This window comes from Symphalangus syndactylus, chromosome 9, assembly GCF_028878055.3.
Source record: "Symphalangus syndactylus isolate Jambi chromosome 9, NHGRI_mSymSyn1-v2.1_pri, whole genome shotgun sequence".
Classification (NCBI taxonomy): Eukaryota; Metazoa; Chordata; class Mammalia; order Primates; family Hylobatidae; genus Symphalangus; species Symphalangus syndactylus.
In genome coordinates, this window is record NC_072431.2 from 39306304 (window position 1) to 39329248 (window position 22945).

The 22945-nt window shown below is 42.3% G+C and overlaps 3 protein-coding genes across 5 annotated transcripts in view; 2 read left to right on the top strand and 1 right to left on the bottom strand.

Annotated features, from left to right (window-relative positions):
* The first annotated feature begins 1707 nt into the window (after positions 1 to 1707).
* Positions 1708 to 2384, top strand: LOC129490537 (mitochondrial import inner membrane translocase subunit Tim8 A-like). The gene has a single exon (XM_055294432.2). The coding sequence runs from the start codon at positions 1874 to 1876 to the stop codon at positions 2165 to 2167; it is 294 nt and encodes a 97-aa protein (XP_055150407.1). The 5' UTR covers positions 1708 to 1873; the 3' UTR covers positions 2168 to 2384.
* A 2696-nt stretch (positions 2385 to 5080) lies between these two features.
* DPP4 (dipeptidyl peptidase 4) overlaps positions 5081 to 22945 on the top strand; it is an 82820-nt gene continuing 64955 nt past the window's right edge. For 2 of the 3 annotated variants that reach the window (XM_055291957.2, XM_055291958.2), the window contains exons 1-2: positions 5081 to 5548; positions 6037 to 6124. In XM_055291957.2, the coding sequence (XP_055147932.1) occupies positions 5543 to 5548; positions 6037 to 6124 (94 nt within the window). In that variant the 5' untranslated portion in view covers positions 5081 to 5542. The remainder of the gene's footprint in view (positions 5549 to 6036; positions 6125 to 22945) is intronic. The other variant, XM_055291959.2, reaches the window with a different exon arrangement.
* SLC4A10 (solute carrier family 4 member 10) overlaps positions 10296 to 22945 on the bottom strand; it is a 448737-nt gene continuing 436087 nt past the window's right edge. Inside the window, exon 28 of the mRNA XM_063609461.1 lies at positions 10296 to 10306. The gene's annotated coding sequence lies outside the window, so the exon portion shown is untranslated. The remainder of the gene's footprint in view (positions 10307 to 22945) is intronic.

Sequence of the window (22945 nt, forward strand, 5' to 3'; positions counted from 1 at the left end):
CAGTTTGCCCCTGCCCTAGAGATTTGTGGAACTTTGAACTTCAGAGAGATTATTTAGGGTATCTGGCAAAAATTTCTAAGCAGCAAAGCATTCAAGAGGTGACTTGGATACTGTTAAAAGCATTCAGTTTTATGCATTCACAAATATATGGTTTGGAATTGGAACTTATGTTTAAAAGGGAAGCAGAGCATAAAAGTTTGGAAAATTTGCAGCCTGATGATGCAATTAAAATGAAAACCCCATTTTCTGAGAAATTCAAGCTGGCTGCAGAAATGAGGAGCCAAATGTTAATCACCAAACAATGGGGAAAATGTCTCCATGGCAAGTCAGAGGACTTCACGCAGCCCCTCCCATCACAAGCCAGGAGGCCTAGGAGGCAAAAATTGTTTCATGGGCTAGGCCCAGGGTCTTGCTGCTTTGTGCAGTCTCGAGACTTGGTTCCCTATGTCCCAGCTGTGGCTAAAAGGGGCCAATGTAGAGCTCAAGCCATTGCTTCAGAGAAGCAAGCCCCATGCCTTGGCAGCTTACATGTGGTGTTGGGCATGTGGGTGCACAGAAATCAAGAATTGAGGTTTGGGAACCTATGCCTAGATTTCAGAGGATTAATGGAAACTCCCAGATGCCCAAGCAGAGGTGTACTAAAGGAGCAGAACCATCACGGAGAACCTCTACTAGGGCAGTGCAGAAGGGAAATGTGGGATACGAGCCCCCACACAGAGTCTCCACTGGGGCACTGCCTAGTGGAGCTGTGAGGGCCACCATCCTCCAGACCCCAGAATGGTAGATCCAGGGACAGCTTGTTCCGTGTACCTGGAAAAGCCACATATACTCAATGCCAGCCTGTGAAAGCAGCCAGGAGGGGGCCTGAACCCTGCAAAACCGCAGGGGCAGAGCTGCCCAAGACCATGGCAACCCACCTCTTGCATTAGCATAACTTGGATGTGAGACACGGAGTCAAAGGAGATAATTTTGGAGCTTTAAGATTTGACTGCCCTGCTGGATTTTGGATTTGCATGGCACCTGTAACCCCTTCATTTTGGCCAATTTCTCCCATTTGGAATGGTTGTATTTACCCAACGCTTATAACACCATTATATATAGGAAGTAACTAACTTGCTTTTGATTTTACAGAGTCGTAGGCAGAAGGGACTTGCCTTGTCTCAGATGAAACTTTGGACTGTGGACTTTTGAGTCAATGCTGAAATGAGTTAAGACTTGGGGGACTGTTAGCGTGGCATGATTGGTTTTGAAATGTGAGGACATGAGATTTGGGAGGGACCAGGGGTGGAATGATATGGTTTGGCTGTGTCCCCACCAAAATCTCATCTTGAATTATAGCTCCCATGATTCCCATGTATTGTGGGAGGGACCTAGTGGGAGGTAATTGAATCATGGGGGTAGGTCTTTCCTGTGCTGTTCTTGTGATAGTGAATAAGTCTCACAAGATCTGATGATTTTGTAAAGGGGAGTTCTCCTACACAAGGTCTCTTGCCTGCCACCATGTAAGACATGACTTTGCTCCTCATTCGCCTTCAGCCATGATTGTGAGGCACCCCCAGCATGTGGAAGTATGAGTCAATTAAGTTTCTTTATAAATTATCCAGTCTCAGGTATGTCTTTACTAGCAGCATGAGAACAGATGAATACACACTGCAAGCTTCTCCTTGGCTTATAGCTGCCATCTTTTCCTGTGTTTCTTCACATCATTTTCACTCTGTCTCTTTCTGTATCCAAATCTCTCTTTTTTATAAGGTTATCAGTCATATTGGATTGGGGCCCACCCTAGTGACCTCATTTTAAATTGATTAACTCGGTTGCGGAGACACGTGAAGGTCGGTGCGGAGTTCGTCTCTGCAAGCGTGATCGCCCTGGGATGGATTCCTCCTCCTCTTCCTCCATGGCGGGTTTGGGTGCAGTGGACCCACAGTTGCAGCATTTCATCGAGGTAGAGACTCAAAAGCAGCGCTTCCAGCAGCTGGTGCACCAGATGACTGAACTTTGTTGGGAGAAGTGCATGGACAAGCCTGTGCCAAAGTTGGACAGTCGGGCTGAGGCCTGTTTTGTGAACTGCATTGAGCGCTTCATTGATACAAGCCAGTTCATCTTGAATCTACTGGAACAGACCCAGAAATCCAAGCCAGTTTTCTCAGAAAGCCTTTCTGACTGATCTCAGCATTACCTCTTTGGAAAAGGAAGGTAGTTCAAGAAATGAAGAGCTGTTGATGGGATGATTGAAGAAACAGCTATGAGAGGACTGGCTCTCATCTTTTGTTACTCTTGGGACATCCTGTCATCTGAGAATGAACAAACACCAATCTTTAGTGTGTGAAGCTTAAGGGTCATATGTTTGCTTGTATTTTTTAATGCTAATCTTGTGAAAATAATTGACAGGTGAATGGAAAACTCTATTTAGATGCATATTACTGTACGTGGGATTATGCTTTTCTCAAAGCCCCATTAACTGCTTCCTATAATTTTGATAGTGGGACCACATATGTAAAAATCTCTCATTTGTGTGAGTCATTTTGATTTCAGGGGAGATCCTTGTGTTCATCAGAAAGTGCAGAAGTGGGGGAAGAATAATTTGGTATCCTTATCTAGTGTTTGATTATCAATGCTGGAGAAAAATATCTGTAAGAGTGTTTATACAGTACACCTCAGTTTTCTTGATGATCTCCCTTTCCTATATGATGATTTGCTTAAATATCCATATTAAGTATAGTCTCAAGGTAGGGTAGGCAGCCTGAGAGTCTAGAGGTCTTTAGTTATAAAGGAATCTAGCCAGTGAACATAATTCTTATTACTAGACTGCCACAAGGAAGAAATTAACTTACCCTCTATATCAGGGTACAAAAAATTCAATGACATGCCTAAATAAGTTACAAAGATTTAGGCCAATCAGAGGCTAACAGCAGTTTCAGGTAGAGGTGCATGCCTAATGTCAATTAGTGTAGATTCCATTTACTGCATTCTTTTGATCACTGAAATAAAAGCTATATAAGATTTAAAAAAATTGATTAACTCTGTAAAGACCCTATATTCAAATAATGTCACACTCTGAAGTCCTAAAGGTTAGGATTCTAATATATCTTTTGGGGGGACACAATTCAATCCCTAACACCAAGTAACTGCACAACCTAGCTACCCTAATGAACTGAGTGTTGCCTAATCCACCACATGATAAAATTGGGCATTTGCAGCAGCATGCTATTATTAAGTGAAAACTGTATCTATATGATAAAGGAGATAAGCCCACCAGGTCCACAAGGCACAAGAAACTCAGACTAGCAGAAAATTTAGACTCTATGATGCCTTCTCCCACTGCCTCAATGTCTCTCCCTCAGTGCACACCTATAGCTTCACAAGGAGTTTCCTACAACTAGGCAACAGATGAGGGAAAGGAGTCAACATTATGCAAAGTAAGCTGGCACTAGCAATAAGTAGATGGCTGCCGCATCAGAGTCCCTCCCAGGGATGTCCTGAAACACAGCCGAAAGGGAAATCTTACTGACAAACAGAACTTTGAGCAGAACATCTGCTTTTCTATTTTGCAAGAAAAAAGAGATGGCCCAATGTAAGATCTACACTGACTCATCAGTGGTGGCTAATGTGTTGGCCAGCTGCTACCTTAAGTATTTGGAAAAAACAAGATTGAAAGACTGGTGACATAGAGGTCAAGGTGGGGGAGGCATGTGAGAGAGTCTCTTGAAATGGGCACAGGGTGTGAAGATATTTGCGTCTCATGCAGTGCCCTCCAAAGAACAAATTGACCTGTCCCATAGATGTCAGCCAGCCTCCTGCCAGCTTCCTTGGGGCTTGCTGAATGTATAGTGAGTGCCATGGTGCTGGCATGGAGGTGAAGCACAGGCTTAACTCTCCAGACTTCCTTCACCGAGGCTGATGTGGCTTACCAATGCTGAGTGAGCAAAATGCTGAGAGTGAAGGGCAGCACTGAGCCCCCTGTGGCACCATTCCCCGTAATCCGTGTTAAATGGCCTCTCTTCACAGCATCAGTTCACAGGGTCCAGTAACCCCATTGACTCACCTTCCTCAGCAGTTGGAAGAGGGAGGAGGAGAGTTAGTTTCAGCCTCTGGAGTTGGGGGTGAGTGAGGATACTGATGTATCACAAGTAACTAGTGGGCAAGGGGGAAAAGATGACTGAGTTCAAAAGCAATGTCTGGATTGGAAATAAAAGATGGAAAATTGCATTAATTCATAATCATGTGGTAATGCCCCATAGGACTCTGCATTCTTAATCTTTTACCTCTACTGACAGAGAGGCTTTGCTTTTCAGCTGCAGTGAACAAGCTGAAGAGGCTTTATCCTCTTATCTGCAAGAGTGGAAGTAATCATAGGGGGGCCCTAAAGGCAAACGTTTACCTGTGTATTTTATCGTGAAAGTGCCAAGGGTCCAGACCTCACCTCTCTTGTCCCACTTTATCTCCAGTACCTAGAAGAGAGGCTGGCACATTGTAACCTCTCAAACATCTGTGGATGAGTGGAATAAATGGGAGGATGTAGGAATGAATGAACGAATGAATAACCCTTTAGGGACTAATAGAGAGCTGGGGGAGGGAGAAGCCATACCTGATCTTTTATTCTTCTCCAAAACCCTTGAAAAGACTATGAGAGGCCTCATAAAGTAGCCATTAAGACCTTGAACTCTTAATTTAGGATCTACAACTTCCTAGCTGAATGGCTTGGCCAAGTTATTTATTCTCTGTTCACAGTCTTCCTTCCTGTAAAACAAACACAGTAAATGCTTAGAGCAGCACCTGGGAAAAAGTCAAGTTCCACATAAGTGTTACTGTCATTATTTTCGTCATCTTGATGAGTGTGTAAGCCTGCAAGACAATCGGGAAATTCCCTGGGGAGGGTGAATCCAGATACTCAGCTTCCAAGGGCCATTCAAGAGGGAACAATCACCTTTTCTCTTTGCCTTTCATACCGCTTTAGACACCTCACTGCTTCCTAACATAACTTTCACTGGCAAGAGAGGGAGGCCTGTGTTTTAGTTCCAGTTGCCAGCGGTGAGCTGTGTGAGTTTGCCAAAGTCCCCTGCCCTCTCTGGGCCTCGGTTCACTCGCCTGTCCGCGCGAGGTTGGAGGAGCTGAACGCCCACGTCATTTTTAGCTCAGAGGGAGCAGGGTCCCCGCGTCGCCGGCCCAGGGTCTGCGCATCTGAGGCCGCGCGCCCTTTCCCCTCCCCCACGGCTCCTCCGCGCCCCGCACTCTGCGCCCCGGCTGCCGCCCAGCGCCCTACACCGCCCTCAGGGGGCCCTCGCGGGCTCCCCCCGGCCAGGATGCCGGTGCCCCGCGCCCCGCGCGCCTGCTTCCGCGCCGCCTGCCCTGCAGCCTGCCCGCGGCGCCTTTATACCCAGCGGGCTCGGCGCTCACTAATGTTTAACTCAGGGCCGAAACTTGCCAGCGGCGAGTGACTCCACCGCCCGGAGCAGCGGTGCAGGACGCGCGTCTCCGCCGCCCGCGGTGACTTCTGCCTGCGCTCCTTCTCTGAACGCTCACTTCCGAGGAGACGCCGACGATGAAGGTGAGTGCCGCGCCACGTACGTCCCCGGGGCGAGCTGTGGGGACCTCTTCGCCAAACTCCCCAAATGGCCCCAAAGCTGGCGAAACCGGACGAGGGACTCCCCTTAGGCGGAAGCCCCAAAGCCACCCTCTGACAGGTGAAGGGACGTCCCAGAGCTATCGCTTAGCTTTCGGACCTTGGTTTCTGCTAGGACCCTGGCGTCGAGCTTTGAATGTCCCGGAGAGTCACTCCCAGAACGCACGCCCGAACCCGGGCAGGGGTAGAGAAACCAACACTGAAGTGCTCTGAAGGCACAAGTTCAAGGGCACCCGCCTTAGAGAACTCCGACTGGCCCACTCCAGACGCCACCCCCACCCCCAGCCCAAGGTCTCCCTCTTCTAACGCACCCCCACCTGCAAATCCTGCTGCCTCTGGAGCAGCCCCGACCCTCCTACGGAAACTGGGGCCACACGCTTCCCTCTAATTGGACTTGATCTGCCGGCTTGCAGACACCGTGGAAGGTTCTCCTGGGACTGCTGGGTGCTGCTGCGCTTGTCACCATCATCACCGTGCCCGTGGTTCTGCTGAACAAAGGCAGTAAGTTTGAAACATTTGAAAAAGATAGGACAGTTGGAGCTCAGGTCAGGCTTCGTCTTACCACGCTAAGGGAAACGAGGGATTTTTGCGTGGGGTTGGACCAGTGCCCCGAAGTGTAGCTGAGAAGGCTTCCTAGTTGTTGCTGCTTGTAGAGCGGCAGCTGGATTCACTTCGCGGGGTCTTCAGTGTTTAGGCTGCAACTCTTGCGGCTTTCACGTCTTGTTATGTATAATAAATGCATGCTTCCTGAAATTAGGGAGAGTCGGATTTTTAAAATTTAAATTTTAAATTTAATTTGTAAAGTTTTAAATTTACATGTAATTTTTGAGAAAAGTTTTTGGGTGTGATCGGCAAAGGAAAAAAGGCAGTTTGAAGAGCCCAAAGACAGCAGTAAGGATATCTGAAATGGAAAGGAAAAATGAGAAAGCAAGCCCCAAAATACAGTTTTGAGAAATGATGTTCCACAGGGAACCCAGACTGTTTTCCCTCAAGGGTGGTGAGAATTCAGTTGGAGGGGGGGGAGGCAGGGAAGTAATTATCTGACCAATTTAGCAGTATTGCAGTGCTAAATAATAAAGCTAGTATACATGATAATATTTAAGAAGGGGCTGGAATCAGTGATGTTTTGGTGGATTCTTTTATTTAAGGACTTTCATGTCTTTTTAGCTTGCCTAAATGTGTAAAACACTCAGATAATGGAATACTCACTGCAGGATGCAAGCAAGTGAGAACTACTAGTTTCAGTGTTCCCTGGCCTTACTTTCCTTTTAAACACTTGCTTTCATTTCAGCATTACACACTATAAATTAGTCAGCCAGTTAAAGCATTCTCTCTGGAAGGTTTAGTCAACTGAGGAATGTATAGTCAGTGCTTGCATACTCAAGGAGTCTTATCTAGATTTCAGGATGACAGTTCAGAATTAGTTTGTAGAGCTATGAAAACCACGCTTGCTGTGCAATTCAAGGCCAGGGCAAAGGTGCCAAAGGTTAAATAACTGAATGAGTTGACCTACTGCTAATGAAATTTGAAGAAACCAGTGGTTGCTTCTATTTTATACCATTAAATGACAGTCCACTTAAGCTTGACTCTTTCTTGTGGACTGTTAAAATATAACTATTTTCATAAAGCAACACTTTGTGTAAACCATACATGCAAAGCCTTGTGGGAGAAGAATGTGCTAGTCATACAATTGATAAATATAGGGCTTACAGGCTTACATTATGTTCCAGGCACTGTGTTAGTTGCTGTAAATACAAAGATAAAATTTTGTAAATATAAATATAAAGGCCCCTGACCTCAAGAACTGTATAAGCTAGTGGGAATGTGCAAACAAATACGACTTGTTTTACATATATATGAGTGTATGTGTGTGTGTGGATACACACATATATATAAATAGAAATAATCTGTATGTTTGTCTCCAAAACATCACTGAGGCATCACAGCATTGCTGGAAGTTTGAGTAAAACTGTAATTATCAGAACTTCCATTAAAGCAAGTTGGAAGGAATACTGTACTTTGATAAGCCACTTGAGATGGCCAGTGAAATGGCGTAGGGATCTGAGGCTTGCTGCAGTTAACTCCGAGAATTTTGTTTTGCTAGGTAGGGTATACAGGCCGGGAAGAGCTGTTTTGCCATTTCTGCTAAATAGCACCTGGTATCTCCACCAAATGAAATTTGAACACATTTCAAGAATGTTCTCTTGAGCAGGACTTCCTGAGAGACTCACTTGTTTGCATATAACTACTCTTATGATTCAAAAAAGTAACTTAGAGGTGCTTGAGCAAACTGCTCTGGAGGTTAGAAGGAACACTTCTGGGAAAGTCTCCGCCTCCCGGGTTCAAGTGATTCCCTTGCTTCAGCCTCCCGAGTAGCTGGGACTACAGGCACACACCACCATGCCCGGTTAATTTTTTGTATTTTAGTATAGACGGGGTTTTACCATGTTGGCCAGGATGGTCTCTATCTCCTGACCTCATGATTCGCCCACCTCGGCCTCCCAAAGTGCTGGAATTAAAGGCGTAAGCCACTGCACCCAGCCGAGAGACTTCTTATAAGAGGTTTCTTTTGTGGGGAAGCTTGAATAGTTAACATCAGTTTCTGGAGATAAGATATTCCAGAAAATGTGAATGTCTTGTGTTTCAACACAGAGACATAAGATCACATCCTGTGTTAGGGAGTGTAAAAGGATCCAGGGCCCCAGCGGAGGGTGGGAAACAGGCAAAAGAGTTTGATTCTAAGCTGGAGATGATGCAGTGAGTGATGTTTTGAGCATGCCTGAACTGTTGGCCATGACAGTGGGAAGGTGAGTTGCAATGGAGCAACACTGGAGGGGGAAGTGAGGGAAATGGCCCAGGACACTTACAGTACAGGTCAGAATTTGGAGGCTCCAGAGCTACTCAGAAATGTGAATGACTGGACTTCAGTAACCCGTTAAACAGAGAGAGGTAAATGAGAGGGTGGCTGAAGATACCTCTTGGACAACCAGGTGGAGATGTTGTTTCATGGTGGCTTTATTTATTTACCACTCTAGTTATTTATTGTCTGTATTTCTTAATTTGTATGTATGTATGTATGTTTAAGGAAAAAAGGGAAGTCATCTTGTTAACACTTCTGCCTTATCATAGGAATAAAGATAAAAGCTCAGGAATGCAGCATTTTCACTAAATCAGCAATACCCTTCCTGGGCTGTGCCACAATAAAGGTCAGCATTCCTTATAAAAAAGTTAAAGTCATCACCCAAGAAATGCCCTCCATGTTGTCAGTCAAGCTTTCAAGTAAACAAATGGAGCGAAGGAAAAAGGAAGGAAGTAGGGAGAAAGGAAATATAAAGGGAAGGGGAAGGGAAAGGAAAGGAAGAAGGAAGGAAGGAAAGGAATTTGATAGAAAAACAAAGCAAAGACTTAAATTACGTGGAAACTAAAGAATTAAACAGCCAAAAGGAAGGAGGAAGCCATGAGCAAACCCAAGTTCATCCCCTGAGAGGTTGATTTAAGAGGTCAAGCATTTCCATATGAAATGCTTACTTTAGCAAAACTAGGCACACCCAGAACAGGATGGGGGCTAGTGAGTGGGGAGCCAGAGAGAGAGAGAGAGAGAGAGAGGCTTAATACTATCGTCATATATTTAAGAATAAAAACTCCTTGAAGTCAGATTATTCATTTCACCAAGCACAATTAAAAGTTCACCCTCTTCGGTGTATATAATAAATGATTGTATGTTTCAAATTTTTTTCAATCATCCTACTATAGGAGGATATTGCATATGTAAGCATTCAGTTTCCCGAAGAATCAGTGAGAAATATATAAAAATACTTGTTGCATGGAATTGTAGAACTCTTCATGGCTTCGTGGTAATAAAATTTGCACACAGCATTTATGATTCCTTTTTTTTTTCTTTTACATTATATTATATGCTGAAATTTGAAATATTTGGTTATTTGTCAAATAGTTTTATTATTATTGAATTTTATTATGGAAAAGAAGTATATCTCTTCTTTTGCTCTTTTCACTGCTTTAGTGGTAAATTTCTCCTATACCTTCTTTTGGTAGAAAGGAAATTTGACTGCTCACCCATCCATCAGTAATAAGAGAAAACCCAAATGTGAAGGAGACAGGAATAATCAGAGAGAAAAGATAGCATCTATGAGGTTTGCCTGAGGAAGTCCAGGATCTGTTCCAGGTTTAAAGCACAGAAATGAGCTTGAATGAAAGCTTTGTATGTTTCAGGAGACAATTTCTAAACAGTATGCTCTGTAAAAGCTGGAGTTGACTCCAGCTTGCTCAGTTAACTATTGTCAACCTTTGTGGAATGCTCATGAGGTCAGCAGGTTGGTCTTTTTCAGGCCAGTTATTTTGGGTTTTTGCTTCCCTAGCCATAGCATATGCCTTAAGTTTCTCTATCTTAGAAATCTCTGCCTCTCTTCTCAAAGGGGATCACAAAGAGAGAGAAAATGAAGACTATTTACCCAGTTGATGGTCAGAGAAAGACAATATAAAAAGACTGGAGCTGGATCGTGTCTTTCAAATTTTATGACTTAAGAAATTACTGAGGCCCATGGAGAATGTGGCTGTAAATAATATGCAGGAGCGCCTTGCTTGAGGAAGAGAAGGCATGCAAGCTACAATAATAGCCAATATGCATTTACTAAGTGCTAAATTTGGGGCTGAGGGCTTTCAATGTATTTTTCATTTAATCCTTAGAACAACTATTTGAAAGAGAGGTACTATTACCCTCTCCATTCCTACAGAAGATTTATAGAAACTTTGAGAGGGCACTTTAGTTATCTGTAATTGCGTAATGAATTACCTCAGAACTTAAAACAATAAATATTTATTATCTCATAGTTTCTGTGTATAAGGAATTTTGGAGTGGCTTAGCTGGGTGGTTCTGCCTCAGGGTCTCTCATAAGGTTGCAATCAAGTTGTTATCTGAAAGCCTAACTGGGGCTGAAGGATCCCCTTCCAAGCTCACTCATGTGGCTGTTAGCTAGAGGCCTCAGTTCCCTAGTGTGTGGGCCCCAGTTCCCCACCATGTGGGAATTATATTATAATTTCATGACTTCTAATCTCTGTGTCCCAAGCACTCTGAAGAAGAGCCTACTGCGGATGCCGTCATTCCTATGTAAAGCTGCATACAGGCAATGACTGATATCTCAAGTTTTTGAATGGTTCTGTTTAGTAGTATTAGTAGTGATAATACATCCAGACTTACTTACTTGCACTAAATTATACTTAGGATAATATGGTAGCTACTTTCCCTTAGAATGAAGGATCCAAGAGAGGAACTAAGCAGGAAGCTGAGTTGCCTTTTATGACCTAGCCTCAGAAGTAGCAGGTATACCATTCCTTCTGCTGTGTACTACTGGTCACACAGACCAACCCTGATACAGTGTGGGAGGGCACTACACAAGTGTGTAAATACCAGGAGGTGGAGATCATTGGGAACCATGATGGAGGCGGGCTCCAATGACTATCAAAGAAGTTAAGGAACTTGCTCAAGGTTCCACAAAGTTGGGATTCATACTCAGGCAATGTGACTCTACAGCTGATACTCAGTACTGTTCAACTCCATATCATTCTGTCAGCTTGTAATCAAGTATAAAATCAACTTGGCCATATTAGCATAATTGTTATAACTTCTCATTTGCATAGCGATATTATAATTTCATGGCTTCTAATCTCTATGTGTTAAGTATCCTGAGGAAGAGCCTACTGCTGCTGCCTTCATTCTCATATAAAGCTGTATATAGGCAATGACTGACATCTCAAGCTTTTGAATGGTTTCGATTTTTAGTATTAGTAGTAATAATAGATTCAGATTTACCTACTGGTGCTAAATTACACTTGCTTTGCTTCTGATGTAAGTTACATTATTTCAGTTGATCTTCACAGAGAAGTTCATTTTAGAGAGATATATTAATATCTTGACTTTTTACACGTGAAAGTTGAGGGGTTTGCAAGTAAGTACTGGATCTTGGGAATCCAAATCTTTTGACTACCAACCTTCCCTGAGCCTGTTGGTTCCCATGAATGGCTAATTTATAGAAATGCCTTGGTGAGAGTTTTTCTGGGTTAATGTTTAATCATTACTTTATGGTTGGATGCTAATCCTTTCATTGCTGTAAATCAATATCTTGCAAATATTTTTACCTTTAGTCTTCACAGCTCCATTATGACCTCCAAAAGAGGGTGTGTCTCTCAATTTGAGAGTAACCTGAAACCATGAAATTAGAACTTCTGAGTAACTGTTTTATTATTTGCCAAGCATTGTATTGTTTTATATTGTTCTTCAAAATTATAACTTCCTAGGAAGCTCTTAAAGATTTAAAGATAAACTATGTGCTTTCTTTAACTGGGGGCATTAATGTGCACATTTCTTAATTATTTGGTTTGGTGAGGAAGCAAGTAGACCTACGGGTTCAGGGCCCTGGAAGAGGAGGTAATGTAAGGCAGAGCCAAAGCCACCAGAGATTTTATTCATGGCACTCTAGGAGCCATGGTGGCTCAGGATATATAATTGAGGTAGAGGGAGTAGGAGAGGTGAGCATCAAGCAGGTCTTATCATCCACCCCTTCCCTGACTTCTTAAAACTGGGGACCCCAAAACTGAGCTTAGTGGCCCCTGTGGCCCTAATACCATTTCTGTGAGGCTGGAACCCTCTTTTCTTGTTTTCCTCGGTTGTTCTAAAGCCCACCCTGCTCAAACTCATGTCCATAAGTTTCATGGATGACTCTTATTTCTCTATTATATTCTTCCATTATTTGATTCCAGGCATAAAACTCTTTCAGTATGAGATTTAAAACCTCTTCAGGGCCAAGGTCCTACAGTGGTCAAAGATAATATTTTTCAATTCAAAAACATATTGAATGCTTACTGCATGTCAAGTGTTATTGAAGGTATGGGGGATATGGCCTGCTATGATTGCGTATTTGTCCCCTCCAAACCTCATGTTGAAATTTAATCTCCAGTGTTGGAGGTGAGGCCTAATGGAAGGTATTTGCATAATGGGATCAGAGCCCTCCACAGGGGTGAGTGAGTTCTTGCTCTATTAGTTTCCATAACAGCTGATTATTAAAAAGAGCCTAGTGCCTCCCTCTTTCTTGCTTTCTTTCTCACCATGTGATCTCTGCACATGCCAGCCTCCCCTTTACCTTCTGCTATAAGTAGAAGCAGCCTGAGACCATCATCAGATGTAAATGCCCAATCTTGAACTTTCCAGTCACCAGAATCATGATCCAAATAATCTTTTAAAAAAATAAATTACTAGCCTCAGATATTCCTTTATAGCAACACAAAACGAGCTAAGATCTAGCCCTAAGCAGTATAGATAATGTCCCTGTTCCACTGGACCTTTACAATCCATAGAGCAGGCAAATTATAGGCAAGTGCAGAAATAATTTCAGATGGTAACAAATGCTATGACAGAAATAAAGTGGGATAGAGAGGACTGGCAGACACAGAAAGGAGTTTCTCTCTTATTCCAAGTATGATTTTGAGCTCCTGGAGGATTTCAGCATGAATGTGACATGATCTTTTCACATTTCAAAAATATGCCTCTGACTCTTGTGTGGATAGTAGTTTGGGGTTGGTGTGGTTTGTCCAGGTGATCGATGATGGTGGTTTGGAGAAGGATGGTAGCATTGGAAGTGAAAATGAGTTTAAAAAGAAAAAAGAAATGCAGGATGTATTTTGGAGGTAAGACAATGTGCAGGCATGTGAAGAGTGAGGGAAGGAGAGAAGGTAAGGATGGCTCCTTGGACAGCTGGCTAGATAGCTTAAGTGAAGAATTTCTCTTGCCTCCTGGCTGTTTCCTTTTCATCAGAGCTTGTCTGCAGGGTTCCTCTGGCTTAACTCCCCTTTCCTATTGGATCAGCCTTCCCCTTTCAAGGATGTGCTCAGGAACACCTCCTACTTCATATTCACCCAGCACAGATTTGTTGACAGAAGGTAATTCTCCAACTTGGCAAATATTTATTGAGGATTTTCTATATGCCAGGTACTTTGTGGGTCCCTAGGGATAGAAAGACAATAGATATGACCTTTGTCCTCAAATAATTGACAGCATTAAAAGACGCATAAACATCAACTATAATCAAAAGAGCTAAGTGCCCTTCTAGTAAATGATCAAAGTGCTATGGAAGCACTAGTGACCAAATGATAAATGCTGCCCCAGGAAGTTTCTACATAACCAACCAAGCATAAAACATTAATAATTAATGGGTCTTAATACCATCCTTCCAATCCTTCAGCCCCCAAACTCGCTCTGAGGCATGCAGTGCACCTCCGTGTCGGTCTTCATTGACTTACAGCCCCCTGATGCTGTATGAGGATTGTTTCGGGATGTTTTGGGCTTCAAGGAACCCAATACCTGGCCAAAAGTTATTTGAATGATAGCATTTTATTATTGTGTTGTCATTAGCATCTTTTATAATTGGAAGTGCAGAAGTAAAGTGGTTCTTGGGTTTGTTAATGTAGTGGCCTGAACACATCAAGAACACGGGGCCTTTCCACTTTTCAGCTCTGCCATCCTTGGAGTTTTGTCTTTTGACCTCCAGTATGTCATCTCATGGTTGAGCATGGCTTCTGCAGCTCAACCCAGCACTTGCTCATACAGTTCTTTCACAGGGCAGAAGAGGATGCTCTTCCTCATTTATGTTCTGCTGTATCAGGGAGGAAAACCATTTCCATAAGTCCTCTGACCAGATGCAAACTTTCAGATCTTACTGGCTACATTTGTGTCACTTGTCCATATCCAAACCAATCACCAGCAAGGAAAATGAATTGCCATGGTTGAACTAGACTAATCAAGACTCACCTTTCTCAGGCTGGAGAGTATCTTCTTTTGCTAGCACTTGGAAGGAGAAGGGCAAATACCTAAGTTGAATTGAAAATTCTGAAAGACAGAAATTGGGGGGACGGCCTATGTAGACATATCGTGTATTTGGTTATTGCTCTCTTTTCATTACGTTAGAAAGATTTAATTTTTCAACAAAAGAGGACAGACATCAAGCCAGCTTTGATCTCCAAAAATCTGGAGCTGTAATTCTCTCCTTTCCTTCTCCTCACTTTCTTTCCTAACTGGGTTTATTGCACATCAGTGTGCTTTGTTGCTGCCCTTCTGATCTCAAGGACATTTTGACCTCAGCCCTTTCTTTCTCTTGGCATCCAAAGTGATCAAGAGGAGAAAATAATTGAATTGCAATGTTAAAATATAAATCTGAGACAATAGAGCAGGTAAGAAACATCTGAGGGGAATTACTGACAATTTACCTCTAGAAAATCCACATAAACTGTCATATTTCATCCAGTTCACAATAGCAGAAAGTGGCAGAAATAGTCAACATAAAATAAGATGGGCAAAGTTTTTAAAAAATGGTAAAACTTAGATCTGCTAAAGTTAACCCAGGGAAGTAGGACTTAAAATAATTAATGGCCATAAAAATAAAATAAGTAAAAACAAAAGCAAACAAAATAACCTCACAAGGTCTAGAAGCTATAATTTAATCTAACATGGGCAAAAAAAATCTAATTGATGACTGAAATCTTTGTTTTAAAATTTCCAGGGAAAAAATTACTCTGCATGGTAATGATTTTCTTAAAATGAAAAGGGTTTGGCTGTACTGAAAGGAGAACCCAGAACCCAGCAGCCAGTGGACCCTTATTCCTTCCTGGCAATCTCACCCTATTTTCCCTGTCTGCTCACTCGCTTGCTCTTCTGGTGAACTATTCCAGGTATCTCCTTTCCACTCAAACTTCCAACACCTCCTCTGTATGCTCATCCATAGCTAAGGACCTGGCTTCCTGTTTTGATAAGAAAACTGAAACCATTAGAAGAGAACTTCAATTCTCACCGGCTCATCAGTGCATTCACTGTATCGGCTCCCCTCCCAAGTCAGGGGAATGAATACTCAGGCTCCTACCCAAGACCAGGCCCTCTGTTTGTGCCCTGGATCCCATCCCTTTTGCTTACTGAAAGATTAGGCTCCAGCTGTCCCCTTGCATGTGGCATCATCATTTTTTCCATCTCTATTTGATCATGAACATGCAATAGTGTCTCATATTCTTAAAAAAAAATAAGAAGGAAACTATCTTTTTCCACCCTCATCCCTGCTAACCTACCACTCCCTTTCTCTGCTCTCTTTACCACAAAACTTCTTAAAGAGTTTCTATTATCACTGTCTGTTACCCCTCTCCCTTTTTTTTTTCTCTTAAGCCCCCTGGAATAGGGGTTATCCCCACCACACCACTAAAACAGCTCTGTTCTTGTCAAGGTCCCTAATCTCTGTGTTGCAGATCTGGAGTTGCTTCTCACTCTGTGTCTCATGTGCCTGTCAATTAGTCATCCTTCTTCTCCACCTCCCCTTGGGGCTGTCACTCTCTCCTGGTTGTCCTTCTACCTCACTGTGCAGTCCTTCCCAGCCTCCTTAGGTATTCTTCCTGATGTCTTCAACTTCTCACCTTGGACTACTCTGGGGCTCCATCCTAAGACCTTTTCCTTTTTCACCTTAGATGACCTCATCCACTTCCCATGGCCTTAAATACCATTTACAGCTTGGCAACTTTCCAATTTTATCTGCAAACTAGACATTTTCCTGAGCTCTAGGTGCAGTATACAACTGCTTACTGGACATCTCCATTTGGATGTGATATTGGCATCTCTTACTGACATCTTCCAAAACTCTTTGTCTTCCCTTAGTACATCTTATTTCAGCAAATGGCAATTCTATTTTTGTAGTTACTGAGGCCAATATCCATACAAGTTCTCCTCAACTCCTCTCTTTCATCCACAAGTCACATCCAATGTGTCAGCAGTTTTATCATCTGTATCTTCATATTTTCTCAGAGTTTGACCATACCTCACTACCTCATCTCCTACTACCCTGGTCAAAGACACAATTGCCCTTCCCCTAAATTATTGCCAACATCTCTCTTTTTTTTTTTCTTACTTCCCTATGGTGTATTCTCAACACAACAGACAAGGTGATTGTGGTAGGCAGAATTCTAAGATGACCCCCAAGAACCCTCCCCTCCCATCCTGTGTACTAATCTCTGAGATTGTGGATATGATGAATTTTCTTCCTGTAGTTAAGTTTCGTTATGAAGCACAGTTGGCTTTAAGAAAGGGAGATTACCTGCTTGGGCCTGACTGAATCACGTGAACTGTTTAAAAGCAGAGTATCTCTGGCTAGTCACAGAACAGTCAGTCAGGGATCCCAGGCATGAGAAGGATTTAACATGCCATTGCTGACTTGGAAGATGGAGGGGCCATATGGCCAGGAATGTGGGTCATCTCTAGGAGGTGAGAGCAGCCCTGGCTTGTAGTCAACAAGTAAATGAGAACTTCACTCTCACAACCTCAATGAACTGAATTTTGCCAACAACCTGTGTGAGCCTGGAAGCAGGTAATTTTTCCCCAGAGCCTCCAGCTGACAGCTCATTGCAGCCAAAACTTTGATTTTAACCTCACAATACTTTGAACAGAGAACTCAGCAAAATGGGCTGGACTGATACTTATAGAACTCTAAGCTTAACTCTTAGTGCTGTGTTAAGTCACTAAGTTTGTGGTGATTTGTTACATAGCAATAGAAAACCATTAATAATATAGTGATCAAATTGTTTTAATTAATTAATTTATTTATTTATTTTGAGGTGGAGTCTTGCTCTATTGCCCAGGCTGGAGTGCAGTGATGCAGTCTCAGCTCACTGCAACCACTGCCTCCCGGTTTCAAGCGATTCTCCCGCCTCAGCCAACCGAATAGCTGGCGCTATAGGCGTGCACCACCATGCTTGGCTAATTTTTTTTTTTTTTTTTTTTTTTTTGTATTTTTAGTAGAGACAGGATTTTTCCATGTTGGCCAGGCTGGTCTCATACTCCTGACCTCAGGTGATCCACCCGTCTTGGCCTCCCAAAGTGCTGGGATTATAGGTGTAAACCACCATGCCCAGGCTGGTGATCAGATTTAAACATAAGTCAAATCATGTCCTTTTCTGCTTAACATCGTTCATTGGCTTTCCATTGTGAAGGCTCCATGGCACTTGTTACCACCTAACGTATGGCATTGCTTACTCATTATCTGTTCCTATGTCTCCCCCAGTTAAAATGTAAGCTTCATAAGGGCAGGAGTTTTTCATGCTTTATTCACTGTGATGTCTCTAGTGCCTAGAACACTGAATAACACAGTAAGTGCTAAGTAAATATGTGGTGAATTAAAGAAATTATCTTGGAGCTCAGGCAAGAAAATTTTTTTAATGACCATTTATTGATGTTGCTGTAATTCTGAATAAAATTCTTATATTTATAAACCACTCAGTACTAAATCATGTATACCTACAATTTGTAAGTGCTAGCAACTGTTTGAAAAAAGATACAATACATTCACCCTCATGGCTTATTAATAGTTAAGAAAAGATTGTTAAAAGTAAGTACTTAAATAAATATAAAATTACTTGATTAATTGGCAAAATATGTGGTACAGAAAAATAAACATTTTAATAAGATGAGGAGAGAGAAATGAATGTGGACTAAGTAGTAAGGGATAGATCAAGAGGCATGCAGAGGAATAGTGGGAAAATGAAGGCCATGAATGTAGACTGTTTATTTGAGAAGTTTGTCCAGATGGCTTATAGATGAAGCAGGATCAGGTAAGTATTTCTTTAAGATCGGTACACACTCTGCATGCTTAACCACAGAGCAGAAGTGAGCAGTGGAAAGAAACTGAAGATGCAGCTGGGCACAGTGGCTCACACATGTAATCCTAGCTCTTTGGGATGCTGAGGCAGGAGGATCGCTTGAGCCCAGGAGTTCGTTCCAGGCTTTAGTGAGCCATGATAGTGCCATTGCACTCTAGCCTGGGTGACAGAGTGAGACCCTGTCTCAAGTAAAAAAGGGAGAGAGAGAGGAAGGAAGGAAGGAAGGAAGGAAGGAAGGAAGGAAGGAAGAAGGGAGGGAGGGAGGGAAGGAGAGAGGGAGGGAAGGAAGGAAGCTAGGAAAGAAGGAGGATAGGAAGGAATGAAGCTAGGAATGAAGGAAGCTAGGGAGTGAGGCAGTGAGGAGGAAGGAAGGAAGGAAGGAAGGAGCTGTGTGTTTTAGAGGGAAAAGGTAAGATTTTAAAAAAAATCCCTTGGGAACAAGAGGATAAGCATCTGAGTCATAGATTGGGGTGTGGAACGATCGGGGAGGAAGCTTACCTCTCCCTCAGAGTTCTAAGGAAAGAGTTAAACAATGGCAGGAGGGACAGATACCACAGAACTGATGAGCTTGGTAGAAAATAAGCTCCTTATGGTAGTTTTGCTGTAAAGGAGGAATCACTGAATTTTTTTGTTGGCTAATTTTATAATTTTTTCAAAATGTATACTGCAGGACCTGAGTTGTTCAGCATTGTGTAATATTTAAAATCTAGAAAACATGAAAAAAGGGAAGAAAAGAAACCTATTTTAAAGCTTACATGACTTTTTTTTAATGAGTTCAGGAAAAAGATGATGAAAGTTATTGGGTATTCCCATGGAAAAGAGAATAGAGATGGTATAACTTCCTTTCTGGGAAGCCACAGAGTTGCCATCCTTGCTACTGTCCAGAGGGAAAATTCTAGAGTTTTCTGAATTTGCACTCTTTTGACTTTGAAGCAGAACAAATTAAGTTTCAACTGATCCAAGTCCTAATGATACTACCAACCTGCTTATTTAAAATAGTTGCAAACCGTGAATTTAAATACTTCCATAAAGCCTAATTCATCTCCACCTATTCACAAAAAATGCCAAGAAAGCATTTACCACATGCAATCACTTTCCCAAAGATTTGGAGAGGTTTAGAAGAGTGATTGTAACCACAGGCTTTGGCGCCATATTGCCTGGTCCAAATGTGGATTTGGTGCATACTAATCACAGGATTTTAGTCTAGTTACTGGCTGTGCCTGTCTGTGCCTCAGTCTCCTTATTTGTAAAATGGGAATGAGCATAAGAAGAATAAATGGGTTGAAAGTGTACATTGCCTAGAACAACCCAGCAAACTTGAGGAACACCATAAGAATGCGTAATTATTATTCTTTATATATTTATAACATTTTTTGTTTGTTTGTTTTAACAGCTCCAGAGGCAGGTAGCATAGTAATTTTTGCCCCATGCTGCTGAATGTTTTGCCTGGCAAATACTGGGAATGGGGCAATTCCTGTGGCAGTTTTTTTTTCCAATGTTTATTTTTTCTTATATAGGGGATGACAAACGCTTGTCACAAAGAGTAGCCTTGTTGATTACACTTATAAAACTTCAGGAGACTTCTTCAATGAGTCAGTGTTAGAGCTCTCAGTTTCCATAAATGCAGATTTTCTTTACTCAGTTTTCTTTCAAACATGAGCTGATGTTTCTTAGTTTGCACTATAATACCCTCCACTGAAGTCTCACTACAACTGCTTTTAAGTATATGTCAAGAGAAACTAGCCCTTTGCTAAAATAGTTGCATGTTTCATGGGCCTGTGAGTCATTTAGTCATACACTTAAGAACTTTCCACCTTTCAAGTGTTTATCATCACCTCGGATTACACGGCCTAATGCCAGTCAACTTCATGGGGCATAAAAGCCCTGTACTGTGTGTATTAGTTTGGGCCATTATTGTATCAGTCTTGTTTATTCCCAGAAAAGTCTTATCAAGAAAAGAGGGAGTGACTATAATCAGAAAAAAAAAAAAATTCTTTCAAAAAGGGATAAAGCAGTCCTGCCACCTTGCTTAGTGCCGGCTGCCTGTGTGTATAGAGCTTCCTGACTCTGCGTGATAGCAGAGGGAACCAGGCAGTGTAACTGGGCTTAGTTCGGTCAGTCCTTCTAGCCTTGCATTTCTTTACCAACATGTTCATATTTGGGTTAAGATGAAAATAGATATCTGATACTTGACTATTGAGACATACATATTCTGCCCACTTTCACTTTTCTGCTACATGTATTGGAGTCGTATGCTGATATTGTTTCAGGGTAATTGGAGTTTCAGTCTCAACATTTGTCTTTCAAATCCAGTCTTGTGAGCAGTTTTTGTTTTTGTTTTAATGTTGCTCACAATTTTGAGGAATGTCTAGATGAGGTTGTCAAACTGGAGTCAGGACTGGCCACCTGATGTTTTAAAAGTAAAGTTTTATGGGAAAACAACTGTGTCCACTCACTCACAGATTGGCTGTGGCTGCCTGCAAGTTACAATGGCAGACTTGAGTAGTTATAACAGAAACTAAAGACCATAAGGCCCACAAAGCCTAAACTATTGACCAACCAGCTATTTAAGAAAATGTTTGCCAACTCCAGGTCTAGATGTTGTATTCTTACCACTTAAAAATACTTTCGTTATAATGTCTAACTTAAATAACGAGATTCAGAAAAATGATTAAACATAGAGTTTATTCAAGTGCAAAGCTTGAGGATGACCTCTTGAAAAACATACTCCAGACAAATGGGGTTAGCATTACAAAGTGAGGAATTGAAAGTTTCACTCATATAGGCAGTTAGCAGGGTTGCAACATTTTCCATACAAGGTCAGTATGTATATTACAGTGATTTTGTTGGTTACAGATTGCTATATTCCAACTAAGATTGCTTTAACATTCCATGAGCAGGGGTGATGATCTGAGGGGTTCCTACCTCAGGCACCATAAGGTCTTTTCTGGTCATTTACAGGAAAAAACAGAAGTTACAGCTGCATGGTATATGGCTCAGGCCACATACCTCTCAAGCCTCAAAATAACCTAAAGTTCCAACAGATTTAAGTTCTAATTATTTAATTTCATCACAATAGGTAAGATGAATCAGTTCTTATATCAGTTAGGGAAATCACACTAGAGGCCAGGCACGGTGGCTCAGGCCTGTAATCCCAGCACTTTGGGAGGACGGGGCAGGCAGATCATCTGAGGCCAGGAGTTCAAGACCAGCCTGGCCAACATGGTGAAACCCCGTCCCTACTAAAAATACAAAAATTAGCTGGGAGTGGTGGCACACGCCTGTAGTTGCAGCTACTTGGGAGGATGAGACAGAAAAATCGCTTGAACCTGGAAGGCAGCGGTTGCAGTGAGCCAAGACTGTGCCACTGCACTCCAGCCTGGGTGACAGAGTAAGACTCTGTCTCAAAAAAAAAAAAAAAAAAAAGAGAAAAGAAAAGAAATCACACTAGATATTTCAGCAGAGAGATTTAATATGAAAATTGGTTACACAGATAAAAGAGCAAAAGAGAAACTCTGAGGTAACTGAGAAAGAGTAACTGCAGGAAGGAGTCACCTCTAGGGATGAAGAGGAACACAGAAGATCTCAGATCAAAGCTCTAAGGTTTATAATCCCCCCAGCTGGCTACTGGTACCTCTGTGAGGCATGATGAAGCAGGTTCCGGATATTACAAAGGAAGCTAGAGGCTGGAGCAGGTGCTACTGCTGGGTGCATGCTGTCAGCAAGAAAGAGGAAAGGAGGAGTCCCTCCTCTTCTCTAATTGCCATCCAATTTTTTCTCTATTTTCCCCTATGAACAGAACCTAGCAAGAATCCTGCAGATGAGGCTTCTTGGAAATATAGCTGTAGAGCCCTTCCCCAGAATTACTGAGCATGGAAGGGTATGTTTGGAGGTGAAAGCCAGTAGGTGACTGGCTCAGGTTTACAGAAGTGTGCTGACCTAACAGTAGCTAGTGGTGGTCTAGAACCTGAGTTGTAATAGCCTGACAGGTTCTTCTTGCCCGCTGCACAGATAAAACCAATTCACTGTGACAGTGATATTGCAATAGAGAATTTCATAGTCACAGGACCAGCCAAGTGAAAGGACAGGAGACAGTTCTCAAATTGTCTCCCTCAAAGCTTGGAGGTTAGGGTTTTTAAGGATGATTTGGCAGGCAGGAACCTAGGGAATGGGTGCTGTTGATTGGTTGGGGATGAAATCACAGGAGTGTCCAAAATGGTCTTTGTGCACTGAGTCATTTTCTGGGTGAGGGTCACAGGACTGGTTGATTTAGTTCCTTGGTATGAGTCACAGGTCCAGGTGGAGTCAGCAGGTCCACCTGAATGCAAAAGTCTGAAAAATATCTCAAAGACCAATCTTAGGTCTTGACAACTTGACAATAGTGATGTTATCTATAAGAACAATTGGGGAAGTTATAAATCTTTTGACCTCTGGAATAATGGCTGGTTACCATTTAACTACTAGCCTACATCTTGGCAGATTTCAGGCCCCTCCTATAGTCCTCACTTTGTGGCTTTTTCTTAGTCTTAGAAAGGCAATCTCAGTCCTCAGAGTGGGTCAGTTTTGGGAAGGACTATTATCATCCTTGCTTCAAAGTTAAACTATAAGCTAAATTCCTCCCATAGTTCA

Coding starts and splice junctions, on each gene's coding strand:
- LOC129490537 (XM_055294432.2), top strand. CDS start 1,874: ATGGATTCCTCCTCCTCTTCCTCCATGGCGGGTTTGGGTGCAGTGGAC.